The sequence below is a fragment of the Notolepis coatsorum genome (genome assembly GCF_963971535.1).
Source record: "Notolepis coatsorum genome assembly, chromosome: 19".
Classification (NCBI taxonomy): domain Eukaryota; kingdom Metazoa; phylum Chordata; class Actinopteri; order Aulopiformes; family Paralepididae; genus Notolepis; species Notolepis coatsorum.
This window is the reverse complement of record NC_140183.1, coordinates 38,294,693-38,311,697: the sequence shown is the minus strand read 5'-3', so window position 1 is coordinate 38,311,697 and position 17,005 is coordinate 38,294,693. Positions and strand designations below refer to the sequence as shown.

Below are 17,005 nucleotides of genomic sequence, written 5' to 3'. Positions count from 1 at the left end.
TAGTATGAACGACCAGCTAAACTGAAAGCAATGTGGAGCGCTGGGCTCGAACAGGCGAGCCCAGCGTCTCCGCATTCGTGGCGAGCGCCTTGCCCACTACGCCACGTAGCCGCCCGATAGTGAAAACATTTTAACTCTGACAGACCACCTTATAACTAAGACATACATTTGTGGCACAGGCAGATAATGGACAAAATAAACTAGCTGCATACAGTAGGTGGCCTAATAAACTGTAAACGACATACACATTTGCACTGAACATTATACCTTTGTCTTTTTGCCATTTTATTATAAAACCAGAGACAAGCGCCTCTCTCTTATTGGCCTATCTTACATTACGCACAACCAATGTGTATCTGACGGCCCTTTCTGTGGAGCGCACTGGACTATTGAGAAACAATAGGAATTTTCCATTGGTTCTCCCAGTCCATGTGACCATTTCTAGCATTTCCATTGGCTATAGTGACAGACATAGATATATGATAAATGGATAGATACAGCGGATTAGATGCAGTCCAGAGAAAACAACCAATCTAGATATTTCAAGATTCTATGCTTTACATCCGCGCATTCTCTGAGAGATGCACTACATTTTTAGATGACAATCGATTCCGATACAATAAAGCAAGCTGCCATTCACCAGCAGGCCTTTAACCTCTTAAGCCCGGAGCCTATTTTCTATAGTAAAATAAAGTAAATGGAATATTGCTCCACTTCTACAAGGTCAATTAGCATATTCTTGGTATCTAGGGACATCTATGGACCTCAGTGAATGTATTCCCAGTGTCAGAAAAATTGTGATGAAACAAAGGAGAATCTGAATTATGATTTTTCTTTGCATCTTTGACAGTGAATAACACCATGCTAATAATGACCAGACATGAAGAACTGCCACTGATCTCGTTCAGTACCTTCTTGAGATCATGTGTACAAAAAAATCGAAGGAAATTAATAAAGGGAAGATGATTAAACAGAAGGTTCTGTAGATTAGTACAGTAATTCTCCCATCAGGACCAATGCAATTTGAAAAATTAATATAGAATAGCAGGCTTATAAATTACCTTATTATAGCCAATTCGCACATTTATATATATATACATATTATCTTTCAAATGGCCGAGTTCAATGTGGATTTAGTATCACCAGGCGTGCATAAGAACAGATAAAGAAATCTACTGTACTTTTTTATTTTGATCAGGGTTCAACCGCTTTGAAACTAATTTCAAATCTAATTGTTTCTGCATGCTAACAATAGGGAAGAGAAACGAACTGCGCTTCAATATTTGTCAATAACGTTACACTTTGTGGCTTATTATCCCGAATAATAAGAGTTATTAAAAAAATGCATACAGAACTATGAAGCTTGAAACCCCATAGAGGCTTTCAGGAAGTGTAGTTCTGAAAAATGGTCGCGAGGCGACCATTTTGGAACAATGGGAATTGTAGTTTTTTTTTTACACACAGGGGTCTACAGCTTTTACTACCGCCTTGCCAAGCGCGGGGAGCTGAATGAACCCAGAGCGAGAGCGGGGGGGCGTGACCGCACGCTTTGTTTTATGGCCGTGCGTTCAGCACATAAAAACCACGTAAAAACACATTTCTCTGTACAGCTTGACTAGTTTAATATGACCAACTAGTAAACTAGTCTGACTACAGCAGACACTAGGCTACAGTTCTGACTGTCTCTTTAACGACAAATCAAGGTTAGGAGCATTTGGCCTCTGTTGTGAAAGACATAACAATAACACCGCCTAGCCTGATTGAAAATTTTATTAACAGATTGCAGAATGGGTACAATACAGTACAGCTCAATACACACAATTGTTAAGGGGATGCAGACCAGAGAAAGACTTTCGTCTTGTTTACAAGGCTTGTTTATTTATTTCTCCCATTTGTACGTCATTTCAATTGTGTATTTAATCTGTGTGACCAGACCTCTTGGTCACTTTCTGGTCAGACGCTTGTGTGTACACATGTGTGTCTCTCTATAAACTGATCTCTGTGGAAGCACAGATATTAAACTATGTTCTATGGTTTTATATACAACTGATTATCTAATTTCTACAGTTCACTGTCATTGGCTTATTTTAAATATTCCACAACAAGTGTTACAGACAAGAAAGAAAGAAAAATCAACTTGTTAAGACGTGCTGATTTGTATTCTGCTGTGTTACTATGACGATGAATGAGCCATAAATACTGCAGATGGGGGAGGGGGTCATGGATAGCTTCACCCACGTCTACAAGCTCCTCCCACCCTATAACCTGCCTTTACGTGCGTTAACTATAGTGCAATCAATCATATCCTCCAGTCATTAAAATCATTATAGTCCACTCAAGACAGCCCAAAACCAGCCCCATGTCCACGAGCAGCGACGGTTGGCATGATGACCAGCTAAAGCCACGGTTGCCATGACAACCGGGGCAGCGACAATGCTGTGAAGGACAGGAGGAGTGCATGCTGGGATTGGTGATGTTGTAGTGGCTGGATCTGGGGCGCAGAATGAATCCCTCTGTCACAGACAGAGAGCAGCAAAAAAAACAAAAATAAAACAGTGAGAACAGACCGAACAGACGGGTGCACAGTGATTTGGTGCCAGATGCACAAGCCACCGGGGGTGGGGGTGCGGTGAGAGGAAGTGCATCCCTAAAGCGGCAGAACTAAAACGACAGCGCTGAGCTCCAAGCCCTCGTCCTTCACCGCGAGGCACGTCATGGTGCTTCTGTCACCGTCTCAGCTGCTCTGTAAAGTTCAATCAACAAGTGCTACAGGCAGAGCGCTAAGGGACCGGGTTGATGCCAGGTGGAGGGGAGAGAGAGAGAGACACGAGCGAAAGATAAATAAGAGTGCTAGCAGACTGCCTGGTGGGTCTCAGCACTTGTTGAGGCTCCAGAGGGGGTCGAGGCTGCTGAGGGGGTCGTCCCCTCCGTCGTCCCGGGGCCCCTGGAGGCCCTGGCCCTCGGTCGGATGCAGGAAGCTCTGCTTGGTCACACGGTGCTTCCCCTTGCCCCCTCCCTCCATGGAGAAGGCCTCAGGCGTCAGGGAGGCCAGGAGCTCCAGGGACGAGGGAACCGGGGCGGAAGAGGGAGGTGGCGGCTCTGGGACCGGGTGGTGGTTAGTCGTCGGGGGTGAGTCGGGAGAGGCGGCGTCAATGCCGTTGGGTGGCGGGGTGTGGACCTTGTCGGGGGAGGCGGAGGAGAGAGGTGGGCTGGGGGAGGGAGGGGGGCGGGATTCCGCGGGAGGCGCAGGGTCCTGGGGCAGCTGAGGGCCTCCCTCCAGGGACAGGTCGGGCAGGGTGGTGGGAAAGGCCTGCTCATCCGGGCCAGCGGGGTCCATGGCCGGGTCAGTGGTGCTGGGAGGGCGGATGCTCAGCTTGGCAATAGTGGCCTGAATAGAGCTGATGGGCATGTCTCCGCCCAGAACAATGTCCTGCTGGGACTCCTGCCTGGAGTAAGGCTGGAGTGGAGACGGGACAAGAAGACTCAGATCAAACAAACACACAGTATACAGATAACAGCACCATGTACAGATAACAGCACCATGTATACAGATAACAGCACCATGTATACAGATAACAGCACCATGTATACAGCACACTAACATACATGATTGGAAGAGATGTACCTGATCTGACCTAGGGATGCACCGATCCGATATTGATATCAGTCCCGATATCACTAAAATAGCTGGATCGGGTATCAGTAAAAAATAATTATATATCGGATTTTCTTTATATAATAAGAAATAAAATAAGAAATAACAATTCAGTACATTTATATCCGTGTTAATTTGTTACATTTAGTTTCACTAAGTTAGGAAAGTAATGCATTAAGTCAAGCCTGATGTTGCCTTGCACAAAATAATGATCCCAGTCTCTTCCACAGTGAGGCATACAGTTTATTAATTGAACAATGGGTTTTTTACATTTAGTCGTTTAGCTGACGCTTTTATCCAAAGCGACTTACAAGTTCTGTACGACAAGTCATCAGGAAGGGCACAACTCTTATCAGCTGAGTAACAGTGTTCATCAAAGTGTTGAGTGCTACAGTGTAGGTTAGTATATTAGGACAAGTGCATGACAGTAAGGTTAGTTAGGGTTATATTTTAATAAAAAAAAAAAAAAAATTCAGATAATGGTATGGGTATCGGATCGGTACTCTGTATCGGCCGATACCCAAAGCCAGGTATCGGTATCGGGACTGAAAAAGTCGGATCGGTGCATCCCTAATCTGACCACAACCCATTGAGTTCCTTTATAAGAACCAAGCATGCAGAACCAAGCACAATAGAAAATGCAACATTAGACCTCATCCAACTAACCAACACATCCAGACTTGTACCTAGAGATGCCAGCTACATTAGAGATCTAAATAAAATACCAGCTCTGTGTTAGCACATAACTAACTAACCAGCCAAGGCTGGGCTTCCAAAAAGCATCACATTGACTAAAATCATCTTTGCCTTGATCGAAATATGATCAAATGGACAAACTGATCTTAGCATGAGGACAAATATAATCTTTGAGCCAAGGGAACCCTGAAATCAGCAGACCAACCCAGGGATAGCCCCACAGGAAGAGCTTGCTGGGATCTTGAGATCACATGCGTCTGATCTGATGGGAGTCTAACCAGAGTGGTGCTGGTTCTGACCTTGGTGACGGCAGAGTTGCTGGTCTTGGCGGTGGTGATCCCGTGGCGCTGGAGGACCTGCTCGGCCTGCTTCAGCACCGCCTCGTAGCAGAACTTCAGGTGCAGCTGCAGAACACAGAAGAGGAGTCCGTTGGTGTGACCTGCTAGGGCTGGCCGATCCATATCACCATAATCACTCCATAGCGATAGATAACACGATATCCGCTCACGTATGTGAAATCATTAATTGATTTTCAAATGACATTCAATCAAATATTTCAGATCAATAAAGAAACAGAAAGTCAATCAATTAAACATTTAAAATAATTAAAAACTACTGCAGACTGGTAAAATGGTTCGCTACTAAAGATTTAATATATAAATATATCAAATATACTAATTAATTGAATTTTAAAGTGCTTTGCAAAACGTTCCATGTTTCTGGGGCACAGAAACTAAAAGCAGCATTTCCTAATTCAGTGCAAACTCTGGGAACCTTGTGTGGGAGATAACCAATAATGGCTTTATACAGAAACAGATGCCAATGCAAGTCACGTCTCTCTGCCAGAGAGGACCACTTAACCGTATCATATAGGATACAATGATGGCTACCGTAACGGTCACCGGTGATAAATCTAAGGGCAGAATGGAGTCCAGAGGGGCTTTAGAGTGGAAGCAAGGGACGCACGATAATTATTAGCGCTCCCTTTCTTGGCTGTGACGTAGCCACGTAAGTTTCTTGGAGTGGCGCGGACGTAAACAACAAAGATGGCGTCGGTACTAGGAACAGTTTCAGATGAAAAAGATCGCTTGCTATTTGTAATAAATGCAATGCAGAAGTTCCACGAGGAGGGAAAGGGGCAACAACACATCCAACATAATAAGTCACCTGAAACATCACCACCGCTACGATGGTGTATTAAAATCCGACGACGCCGAGCAGCTAAAGGCTAAGCTAATCCAAAACCAGCTGCCGGCGGGACATTTACTGAGGACCAGCACAAAGTGTGGATATTATGATTTAACAAGTCTATCTGTCCAGGACGATGACAACATTATTGCAGGTAAGCAGGCAGCCTAGCCGTTTCTAACTACTAACGTTATCACGCTAGCTTGGATGCTAACTAACGTAATGTCATGGTTCATGGTGAGCTGTTTGTGTTATAACTAGGGATGGGTACCGAATTCGGTACTTTTGAGGCACCGAACCTAAACACGTCGGTACTACCGAGTATCGAATCAAGTGAGAAACAGAGAAAAAAAAATAAAAAAACTTTTTTTATAATTTTTTTTTTTTTTTACTTTTTTCTTTTCATGTCAACGTTCACACGCACAATATATGCTTACCTAGGATTTGACTTGATTCAACAACAAAGCAGTCGGAGCAATGACAAGCCGAAAACTGTCGAAATTGTAGTTATTTGAAGTTTGGATTTTTTTTTTTACACATATAAATTTCTTGAGACTAAAGTACCGAAAAAAGGTACCGTTGGGTACCGGTATCGATTCACAGGTACCGGTATCGGTTCAAATGTGAAAGGTACCCATCCCTAGTTATAACGAGACAGCAAATTAATGAATGAATGAAAACTTTATTTAACAGATTGCAGAATGGGTACAATACAGTACAGCTCAATACATACAATTGTTAAAGGATAACTCCACTATTTTGGGAAATTTGCTTATTTAACATCTTCCCTGGAGTTAGACAAGAAGATGCATACCTTTTTTGTCTCTGTGCGAGTGTGCGTGCATTTTAGCTTTGGGAATAGATGCTCCGTTAGCATAGCTTAGCTTCATCACTGGAAGTGAGGCAGGACAGTAGCCTTACAGTGCCTTACAGTGTATTGCAAGGTCTGACATTGACCAAACTTGATATGCATGACCTTGGTGGGCTCTAGGTCAACTCCTGAAAAGGGGGTCAATGTCAGACTTTGCAATCAAAAGTTAGGGGGCTAATAACCCTTGCCATAATTTCAGTGCGCCCCTAACTTTTGATTGCAAGGTCTGACATTGACCCCCTTTTCAGGAGTTGACCTAGAGCCCACCAAGGTCATGCATATCAAGTTTGGTCAATGTCAGACCTTGCAATACACTGTAAGGCACTGTAAGGCTACTGTCCTGCCTCACTTGATGAAGCTAAGCTATGCTAACGGAGCATCTATTCCCAAAGCTAAAATGCACGCACAGAGACAAAAAAGGTATGCATCTTCTTGTCTAACTCCAGGGAAGATGTTAAATAAGCTAATTTCCCAAAATAGTGGAGTTATCCTTTAAGGGGATGCAGACCAGAGAAAGACTTTCGTCTTGTTTACATCAGGGTCCCCCATTTTCAATTCATCATAACATAATGACATACATGACATACAGTACTGCCTACATCTATACATGACATACCAGATTTGCAAATACAGTACTGTTTGTGATACGAAAAGAGTCCAGAAAAGAGAGTATATACATTTGACGTATTATTATTGTATTGTGATATGTTTTGTTTCATGTTGAAAAAATAATAATAAAAATGTTGATCAATTCTTTTTTTAATAATACAATAAATATCGGGTATCGGTATCGGCCTTGAGGAGCAGAAAGTTATCGGTATCGGGGTCAACAAATCAATATCGTGCACCCCTAGAAGCAGCAGCATGTCTATAAACTATCTCTCCATAATCCAATAGGTGTGTATGTCTGACATACCTTCTCCTGTAGCATGTTCTTCCTTTGCTGCCTCATCTTCTTCACCAGCAGAGGCAGGTCAGGGATACCATTTCCCGCCTCCAGCTCCTGCAGTGCCGCGTACAGCAGACAGAAGGCGCCAGTGCGCCCCACGCCCGAGCTGGGAGAGACAAGAGACCGGCAAGAGAGGAAGGGTTAATTGTCTGTCCACAGATGAAATGGGGTCATTAGAACACCATTTGAAGCTACAACCAGCTACCTAGAAAGTTAGTTTCACTGGGCTGTTTATTATAGCCAGCTACCTACAAAGTTAGTTTCACTGGGCTGTTTATTATAGCCAGCTACCTATAAAGTTAGTTTCACTGGGCTGTTTATTATAGCCAGCTACCTATAAAGTTAGTTTCACTGGGCTGTTTATTATAGCCAGCTACCTATAAAGTTAGTTTCACTGGGCTGTTTATTATAGCCAGCTACCTAGAAAGTTCGTTTCACCGGAAGACATTCGGCGAATTCAAGATTATTGAAGAAAAAACACCTGCCGTACTTTTCGGACTATAAGCCGCGGCTTTTCCCCCCATTTTTCGACCCTGCGGCTTATATAATGGTGCGGCTTATATGTGGACCAAACCCGAAAATGTAAAAATCGAAATATTGCTTTTTTTTACTGCATTGAAATGTTATTTATCCGTTCCCTTATTAAATATGCAACTTGTTTGTTGAAATGTTAATAAATGGGAGCTTCCTCAATCAGCCATCTCTTTCCCGACAATCCCCTCTGTGCACGAACCCTTACATATGGTAATTAAACATTAAAACACCTGCGGCTTATAGTCCAGTGCGGCTTATATATGTACACATCATTCAATTTAGCTGCTGCGGCTTATAGTCAGGTGCGGCTTATAGTGCGAAAAGTACGGTACTCAACCATCAAAATGTTAAGAATACTGAACGTCCATACTCAAAAGAACGTACTGCAGGGGTTTTCAGACACAGCAAGTGGGACCTTTTGATACAGATTGACACGCTCACCTGCAGTGCACCACAACGGGTGTGTGTAAGGGTCTCTGGTGGAGGTAGTGTCCATGTACCTCCTGGATGTAGCGCAGCAGGTTGCTCTTGCTGTCAGGCAAACCCCTGCTCACAAAAGGAAAGGACAACTCGGTTAGGAGAACCATGTCCAACTTTGACCCTCCACCCACAATCTATCAACGCAAAACTTGGAACAAAAGTTACATGAAAATCACATTTATTTCAAACCAAGGAGTCATTATTTATTACACCCACATACAAAGGGGGTATTGTAATGGTGTGTGCATGCTGTGATTCCAACAGTTGCGCAAGTAGGCGGATAGGTCGACAGTCAGCCAAGAACCTGCACTCTTGAACCGTTTTCTTCAAATGGGTCAAAGATCGATGGCACAGACCCACGTCAAACGATTGCTGTGACGGACATCATCTCTCACTGTGAGACACTTGGTGGGGATGGGTGCTGAGGTCTAGTCTATGCAATATTATAACATTCCCCTGTTTACTTGGTATTCTCCTGTATGTTGGTGACTGGAGGGTGACTTTACAGAAGGCTGAAGGTGGAACATGGTCGACTCACAGCTCAGGCCAGGAGGTGAACTGGAGGTGGATGACGGTGCGCTTCAGGCTCTGGCCGCGGTACTGCAGGCTGATCATGCGTTCCACGTGAGTGGGCGTGGTCTTCTGCGTGCTCAGGGTGAGTGTGATTGGTCCCTGAGAGAGCTGCTGGCCGCGCTCCGTCGGAAAGTAACGCGGAACCCTCCCCTGTTAAAAACAAGGATGGGGGCATGGTCAGAATAAATACAAAAAAACGAAGTAATAATAATAATAAAAATACAAACTAAAATCCTTGGAGGGTATACAAATACATGTCATGTCACATGTCGATATTCACATGCTGACACCAGCATGACCACACCTATCTGGATACCTTGTCTAGCTCCTGCTGACACCAGCATGACCACACCTATCTGGATACCTTGTCTACCTCCTGCTGACACCAGCATGACCTCACCTATCTGGATACCTTGTCTAGCTCCTGCTGACACCAGCATGACCACACCTATCTGGATACCTTGTCTACCTCCTGCTGACACCAACATGACCACACCTATCTGGATACCTTGTCTAGCTCCTGCTGACACCAACATGACCTCACCTATCTGGATACCTTGTCTAGCTCCTGCTGACACCAACATGACAACACCTATCTGGATACCTTGTCTAGCTCCTGCTGACACCAACATGACCACACCTATCTGGATACCTTGTCTAGCTCCTGCTGACACCAACATGACCACACCTATCTGGATACCTTGTCTAGCTCCTGCTGACACCAACATGACCAGTCTATCTGGATACATTGTCTAGCTCCTGCTGACACCAGCATGACCTAGGGTTGCACGGTATACCGGTATTAGTATAGTACCACGGTACTAGAGTGTTCAAAATGATACTATACTACGTTTGGGAAAGTTTTTTACTTTTTTATTTATTCATTTATGCATGCGAATGCCTTCCTATTGGAGCACAGCACTGCTGTCAGTGGTGACGTTGCGCTAGTTTACCGGAAGCAACCTTATGGAATGAAGAACAACAAACTCTAGTTGAGACGGGAGCTAGCATAGCTCGTCCGGCGAGTGTTGGCATCGGTGGCATGACTGCAGTACTGATGGGAGCTGCTGTAGCGCGTGACGTTGGTTGTCATGGCCATCGGCAGTCGCGGTGAGGATCTGTGTTGATTGGCGTTGGCTGGCTAGCACATTTTGCGTGGAGTGGACTCGGCTGGCGTTGGCTTGTATAGCTAGCGAGCTATGGTTCTGGTTGGAGCTGGCTAGCTGACGTTGATCGGTGGAGATCCTCACTGCGATTGTCGATGGTTGTGGTGGCTGACGTTGCGTGCTACAGTGGCTCCCGTCGGTGCTGTGGTCATGTCATTGATGCCAACGTTCGTTGGACGAGCTATGCTGGCTCTCGTGACTACAGTTCCTTATACGAGCATTAGAAAATGTCCACAATGCTATTCGCAAGAATAGAAAATAAATTGAAAAGCCTAATAATAAGCTATACACAGCCTAAACTGCCGTGCTGAAAGCTAGTAAACACAGCATCTCTATGGCTTAGTCACAAACGTGATATATACAGAGACATTTGACAATTGCCCATTAATGGTTCATACATACTGTATAAAGACAACGGAAATCTATTTTATTTTTGTTAAACAGCCTACAATATGACATAACCTAGTTCTAGAGTATGATAGGCTATAATCAGTCTCACTCATCAAAATGTTTTCTAGGTTATGGTATCTCAAACTAATTAGGCCCTCTGCTATGACAAATGTATAATACAACCATACTTTTTCTACCCCTTGAATTTTTTTAACTACAGAAGTCTGCTGCATTTGGCTCACAGAGTGACTCCCCCCACTCAGAAGCAACCTAACCTCCGCTTTTTTTTAGCAGCATATAAAGTACACAAATTAGTCCAAAGATGATAAAAGGATCAACAGGGCAGTCACAGAGTTCATCTGTATGGACCAAGTTCCAATATATATACAGTTGAGAAAGCTGGGTTCAGAAACCTTGTACAGCAACAGTTTTGAGTGCAAAAAAAGTTCTCCAGCATTTTGAATGCCATTGCTTTTAATTTATTTATTCTTGTCATTGTTCATTGTTGTGTTTTAAAATAAAGAACAATAATGACATCTGAGAGTTCTTCCCTGATTTTGAGGAAAAGTATCGAAAGTATCGGAAAGTATCGAAATTAATGTTGGTATAGTATCGAAACTAAAATGTTGGTATCGTGACAACCCTAGCATGACCACACCTATCTGGATACCTTGTCTAGCTCCTGCTGACACCAACATGACCACACCTATCTGGATACCTTGTCTAGCTCCTGCTGACACCAACATGACCACACCTATCTGGATACCTTGTCTAGCTCCTGCTCTGACACAAACATGACCACACCTATCTGGATACCTTGTCTAGCTCCTGCTCTGACACCAACATGGATACCTTGGGGGCAACAGTGGCTCAGGAGGTAAAGTGGTCATCTGGTAATCAGAAGGTTCCTGGTTTGATTCCCGCTCCTCCCGGGAAGCGTGTCGATGTGTCCTTGAGCAAGACAGTTAACCCCTAATTGCTCCCGATGAGCAGGTTGGCATCTTGCATTGTTGCCTGTACCATCGGTGTATGAATGTGTGAATGTGAGGAACAAAAATTGTAAAGCGCTTTGGATAAATGCGCTATATAAATGCACCATTTACAATTTACCTTGTTTAGCTCCTGCTCTGACACCAGCATGACAACTAGTGACACCCTCTGCTCGTACACCATCAGCCAGAAGTCTGCCGCCGTGCCGGTGAGGGGCGCCTGTGTGGCAATGAGGCGCGGGCAATAGGGTGACAGCTCCTCCACATAGCTGGCATTGATATAGTCATCTTTGCCAGAGTGCAGCACCACACGGTTGACATCGTAGGGCATGACGTCCTGGTGTCGGTTCTTCATGGTGTAGCAGCGGGCGATTGCGATGGACAGCTGGCGGGAATCTTTTTCCTGCTGGTCCTGGAGCTCCTTCCAGCGTGCATCCAGCACCGACAGGCCACCCTCCCTTTCTGTGGGGTTCTCCAGGGATTCTACTTGGGCCCTATAATGTTCCAGTTCACCGTGGAGGCAAGCAACGCGTTCAGGGGCTTGATAGGGATCACCCTGTATGAGGAGGACCCCCTGGGAACTCTTCTTGCGGCGCTCCCTGTCCTGGGGATCAGCTTTGGTGGGTTGGAGGACATTAGTGGGAGTCTTGGGACCTCCAGGCTGGCTTTCCGGGCTGGAGGAGAGAAGGTCATCTGTGCTGGAGTTCTGGCGCTGGAACAGGGAAGTAGAAGAGGAGGCAGTGGAGGTAGCAGGGAGAGGAGGGGGAACTGTGCCCCCTGGGGTGGGGGCTGGGGAAGGCCTCTGTTGGGGTGTCAGCCCCAAAGAAGTGGGGCCAGGTGAGGGAGAAGGCGAGGGGGAAGGCGAGGGGGAGGGAGGGATGGCATTAGAGTGCTGAACCACTGGAGGACCTCCAGGTGTGGGCTGGATCATGTGCTGGGGTGGAGGAACCGATGGGCCGTGTGGGCCCATGGCAGTGGGCTGCTGTGGGGCACCTGGTGGTAAATTTGCCCCTGGAGCAGCAGGGTACATGGTGGAAGCCGATGGTGGCTGTGGAAGGGTCATGGGGTGGGGTGCCTGAGGTTGCTGTGGGACTACGGGCTGTGGAGCCAGCAGCTGCTGTGGCACCATGGGAGCCGCACCAGGGTAGTGAGGGGGCTGAGGCTGGGGCTGGGTGGGCATCCTCATGGGCTGCTGGGGCATGTGTGGCATGGGGGGTGGTCCAGGGTGGGTGTGGTGTGGTGGTGGCAGGGCATTGGGGGGCATCTGGGGCTGAGGCGGCATCGGGCCCCTGGGCAGGTGGGCCTGATGACTAGGGACCAGATGGGGTTGTGAAACGGGAGGCATGTGTGGGTGCAGGGCAGGGGGCATGGGCTGGCTAGTTTGGGGCATGTAATTCTGTGAGACTGGGGGCCTCGGCTGACCTGTGGGGGGCATCTGTGGTCTGGGACCAGGTGGCATTTGGATCTGCTGATGTGGGTGAGGGGGCATCTGCTGGGCGTTGGGGTGCATTGGAATTTGCTGCTGGGGTGGCAGCATCTGTTGTTGAGGATGTTGGTTGGCAGGGTGCATGTAGGGTTGGGATACAGGGGGCATGTGAGGGTGGACACTATGAGGAGGCATCTGGCCCTGGGGCGGCCTCGGCATGGAACCAGGCATCATATGGGGTTGCTGTTGGGGTTGGTAGCCCTGTTGGGGCTGATAGCCTTGGGGCATCTGAGGCTGTGGCTGGTAGCCATGTTGGGGGTGTGGCTGTGGCTGACCAGGGAATGTCTGCTGGTACTGAGGAGGAGGCATGCCTGGCCTCTGCTGTTGAGGTAAGTATCCATGCATGTAGCCCTGCTGGGCCGGGACAGGGGGGCGAGGGCCAGGCATTGCTCTCGGGGGAGCCTGGTAGCCTTGAGGTGGATGGGGGTACTGCTGCTGCTGCTGTTGGGGTGGAGGCCCCTGCATGGGCATCCCTGGCTGGGGCATGAAATGTGGGTAGGCCCCAATATGTGGAGGTACAACGTAGCTGGTGGAGCCTGGTGGTGGCACAGGGTGATGTGGGGTGGGTGCATAGCTGGGGATAGGGGTCTGGATGCTGTCTACCGTGGTGGTGGAGGGACGGACAGGGGCAGGAGCCACAGGTCCAGCCTGGGGGACTTGAGGAGGAGGTGGCCCATACTGGGGGGTCATCTGAGGGGGCATATGAGGGTGTGGTCCGTGGGGCAGACGCTGAGGCCCTGCTGTAGGAAACTGAGCAATCCGCGCCAGGAGTTCTGGAGGGGGCATGTTGGCAGGGAAGCAGGGGGCATAGAGACCAGCCCCTGGTGCACCAGGCCAGGGCAGAGAGGTGTTGGCACCCGGGGGTAGAAAGGCCTCAGGGCCGGGCAGACGAGAAGCGGGGGTGCTGAGGGAGGGCAGGTCAGGGGGGAGGCTGCGGAGCTCCTCTGGGAGGTCGCCGCCCAGGGCCAGGATGGCAGCGCTGAGCTGGGCCAGCTCCGGGTCTTCTAGGCTGGAGCAGGCAGAGTCGCCGTCTGAGCCCTTTGACTGCAGGGAGGGCTTGGCAGCAGTGGGCCGTGGTGGTGGCTTCTTCTGGGCCTCTCTGTGTAGGAAATAATTCAGTTCAATGGTACATCTTGAGGGGAAAAGCCTTGGATCCTTGTGTTGTGTTAATTACAGCTCCATGAAATGATGTAGATGAAAAAACACAAATACCTAGTCTTATAGGAACTGCTACCTTATCATTTTATTGAGCTATAATTAACACAACACGCGGATTCAGTGTCCCGGATGACAGGGTTAGGGGTTAGATTCACACTGGGACCACCCACACAAAATGAAGTCATGCAAGAACTCATACAAGGGCATAAAAGCGTCCATCAAATGACAGAGTATGTAGTAGTGTAGATCGAATTTGGATATAGATCGCTTAAATATCGCACTTTTACAGATCGATACATTGTGCGATTTCATGGGATTATCATTTTTACACACCATCATCATGCAACAGGCTCTCGCTCTCCGCTTTACCTGTCCAGGGTCGCTTTCCTCTCCTCTGCCCTGGTCTGACAGAGGCCCCTGGCCCTCTCCAGCAGGCGCGATGCCTTTGCCTCCAGGTCTTCGTAGAACTCCTTACCCTCCTGCGACTTCTTCATCAGGTCCTCGTAGGCCTCGTAGGAGGCCACCAGGGTCTGGACAGTGGTGTTCCACTGCTGCTCCGTGTGGCTCAGGCCCTTGCGGACAGAGGCATACTGGACATTGGCCTCCGTCAGCGCCTTGAGGATGTTCTCCTGGGCCGCCAGGTTCTGGTCAATGTACACCTTCACCTGCTCGTACTTCTTAAGCTGCTCCTCAAACACACGCTGGTGGGGGGGAAACATTCAAATGAGATGGTTCTGATTTCTGCTACTTATCAATGTTGAATCCGAGTCCTTTCTCAGCACAATCCATGCCGTTCCTCATACTAGCTCCAGATAGTTAGACACAAACCAAGTCAATGGGGTTTGAACAAGCTGACTGAAGGTCACGGAAAATCTACTTTTTGTCCAATAGGGCTAGGGTTAAATAAATAGGAACTATCCCGGCTTTAATAATAGTTAAGTACACAAACACAAAAAGTGTGATGTTATCTTTAGTTGCTTCTCGTTTAACCACATCTCAAAGTGTGGTCTTTCCTCACTCAAGGGGTTTGAATGCAAAATAAGAAACTTTATTATCACCCAGACGGTAATTGCATCATTGCCGGCGGTGCTACACAGCAATAAATCTGTGCTAGGGTTGTACTTAACAGCTGCTGGAAAAACAGAGAGTGCAGGCTTTCGGCAGTTCATCAATCTGCAGTCTAAGGCCATACTATAACAAACAACATAATTATTATATACGAATGAAGCCATCTTATATGAAGTTTAATATAAATGATCTCAGGTACACAATGATGAACGTTGATGCGTACCATCGGACACTATCGGAGCCAAGTTCAGCCCATAATAATAGTTTGTGAAACGTCCCATCGGTGCCGATTAATGGGTTGACCTCTAGTTCCCTCCTCTGGCTATGAGATGCTTCTCATCTAAATCTAATGACACCATAGGAGCCCCACTCCATGTGCCCAGACCCTTCATCTTTCTTTTACATTGGTTTTCATTCCTGTCCAAGCATCCGTTTTTGGAGCTTTAGGGATTTTGCCCGACGGCGGTGGCTTCTATGTGACCAGTCGAGCCGTACCTTCATGTCGGCCCGGTCGGTGGTGACCAGGGAGGAGGTGATGTCGTCTTGCTGGATGAGGTCTCGGAGCTGCTTCTCCAGCGAACACCTCTGATCCCTCATCTCCTGCACCTTCCCTAGGATCCTCTTCATACACTGCAGCCCTGCCACCTCCTCTGGAGCACCACACACACACGTTACATTATAACTCATGAGAACTAGATCATGTGAAGAACATTAATGATCAGTAATTGCACTGCACATATAACATGTATAGAAGGCTCCACATTTAAATTGTGCCTCTCTGTTTGTGTCCTTCAGAAATATCAGAAACCCCATTGGTCATTTTGCTTCCCTAGTGGTTGAAATGTTCCCCCTGCCCCACCCCCAATTTGTAATGTCAAGAGTGTAGAGCGGGGTGAAAAGGCAGTAAAATGATGATGGGTTTAGTTACTCTTTAAACCTCATGTGTATATAAGAGCTAGGACTGTCACTTTTGTCACACTTGGATTCGTTCAGACTTGATTTGGGGGAAAGTGATAGCCCTAGCTCTTAAAAACACATGGGGGCGAATTCACAAAGAATGGCTAATAGCACCCTTAACTGCATGTGATTTGTGCCCGCTATTTGCTCCTTCTTAAGGACCTATTCACTAAAGATATTGCGTGAATGATATACTAGCACATACATGCCCATACAGTGTGCAATTTGCTCCAAATATTTGGCAGCGCAGTTGGCTCGTGGAGTGCAATTTGCTCCTGATAATGGTAAAATAGTATAAATACTGCCCATGCAACAGTATGCATGTCCTAGGACAATGGCAGACAGAAAACAGAAGCTTCAATTCTCTGATCGCGAAATGGAAGTCCTGACGAATCAATAGCTCTTCTAGTCCTTGGGCCAAACACTTTTTTGGTACCAATTGGGTGGACAAATTCTAGATGAGATTTTTTTTGTATTCCTATACATCGCTAGATTGTGTTTTGATATGATAGACATGGTTTTGTAGCTTTTTTATGAGTCTCCTGAATACATGGAGATAAACCCTGAGTCGATCGATACAATGAGCTATGGTAACTTTCACGCACCTACCCCCTACAGGTGAATGCCTCATTGTTGCTGTATTATATAGGTATTATGCGGTAGGTGTGCAAAGGTTACCATAGCTCAGTGTAGGAAGGTCCGATCGACTCAGGGTTTATCTCTACATGTTCAGGACAAAAGCACTCCATACCTTCAGGAGGTGATAACCACTAATAAGCTATAAAACCAAAAGGTCTATCATATGAAAACATAATCTAGGGATGTATAGGAATAAAAAATAAAAA

General features: G+C 46.7%; 1 protein-coding gene across 1 annotated transcript in view; it reads right to left on the bottom strand.

The window, feature by feature from the left end:
* Positions 1-1,755: 1,755 nt before the first annotated feature.
* ptpn23a (protein tyrosine phosphatase, non-receptor type 23, a) overlaps positions 1,756-17,005 on the bottom strand; it is a 43,799-nt gene continuing 28,549 nt past the window's right edge. Inside the window, exons 17-24 of the mRNA XM_084336823.1 lie at positions 15,699-15,853; positions 14,505-14,836; positions 11,613-14,076; positions 8,912-9,096; positions 8,335-8,439; positions 7,327-7,465; positions 4,651-4,755; positions 1,756-3,457 (exon numbers count right to left, since the gene is read on the bottom strand). Coding sequence (XP_084192949.1) covers positions 2,873-3,457; positions 4,651-4,755; positions 7,327-7,465; positions 8,335-8,439; positions 8,912-9,096; positions 11,613-14,076; positions 14,505-14,836; positions 15,699-15,853 — 4,070 coding nt within the window. The 3' untranslated portion in view covers positions 1,756-2,872. The remainder of the gene's footprint in view (positions 3,458-4,650; positions 4,756-7,326; positions 7,466-8,334; positions 8,440-8,911; positions 9,097-11,612; positions 14,077-14,504; positions 14,837-15,698; positions 15,854-17,005) is intronic.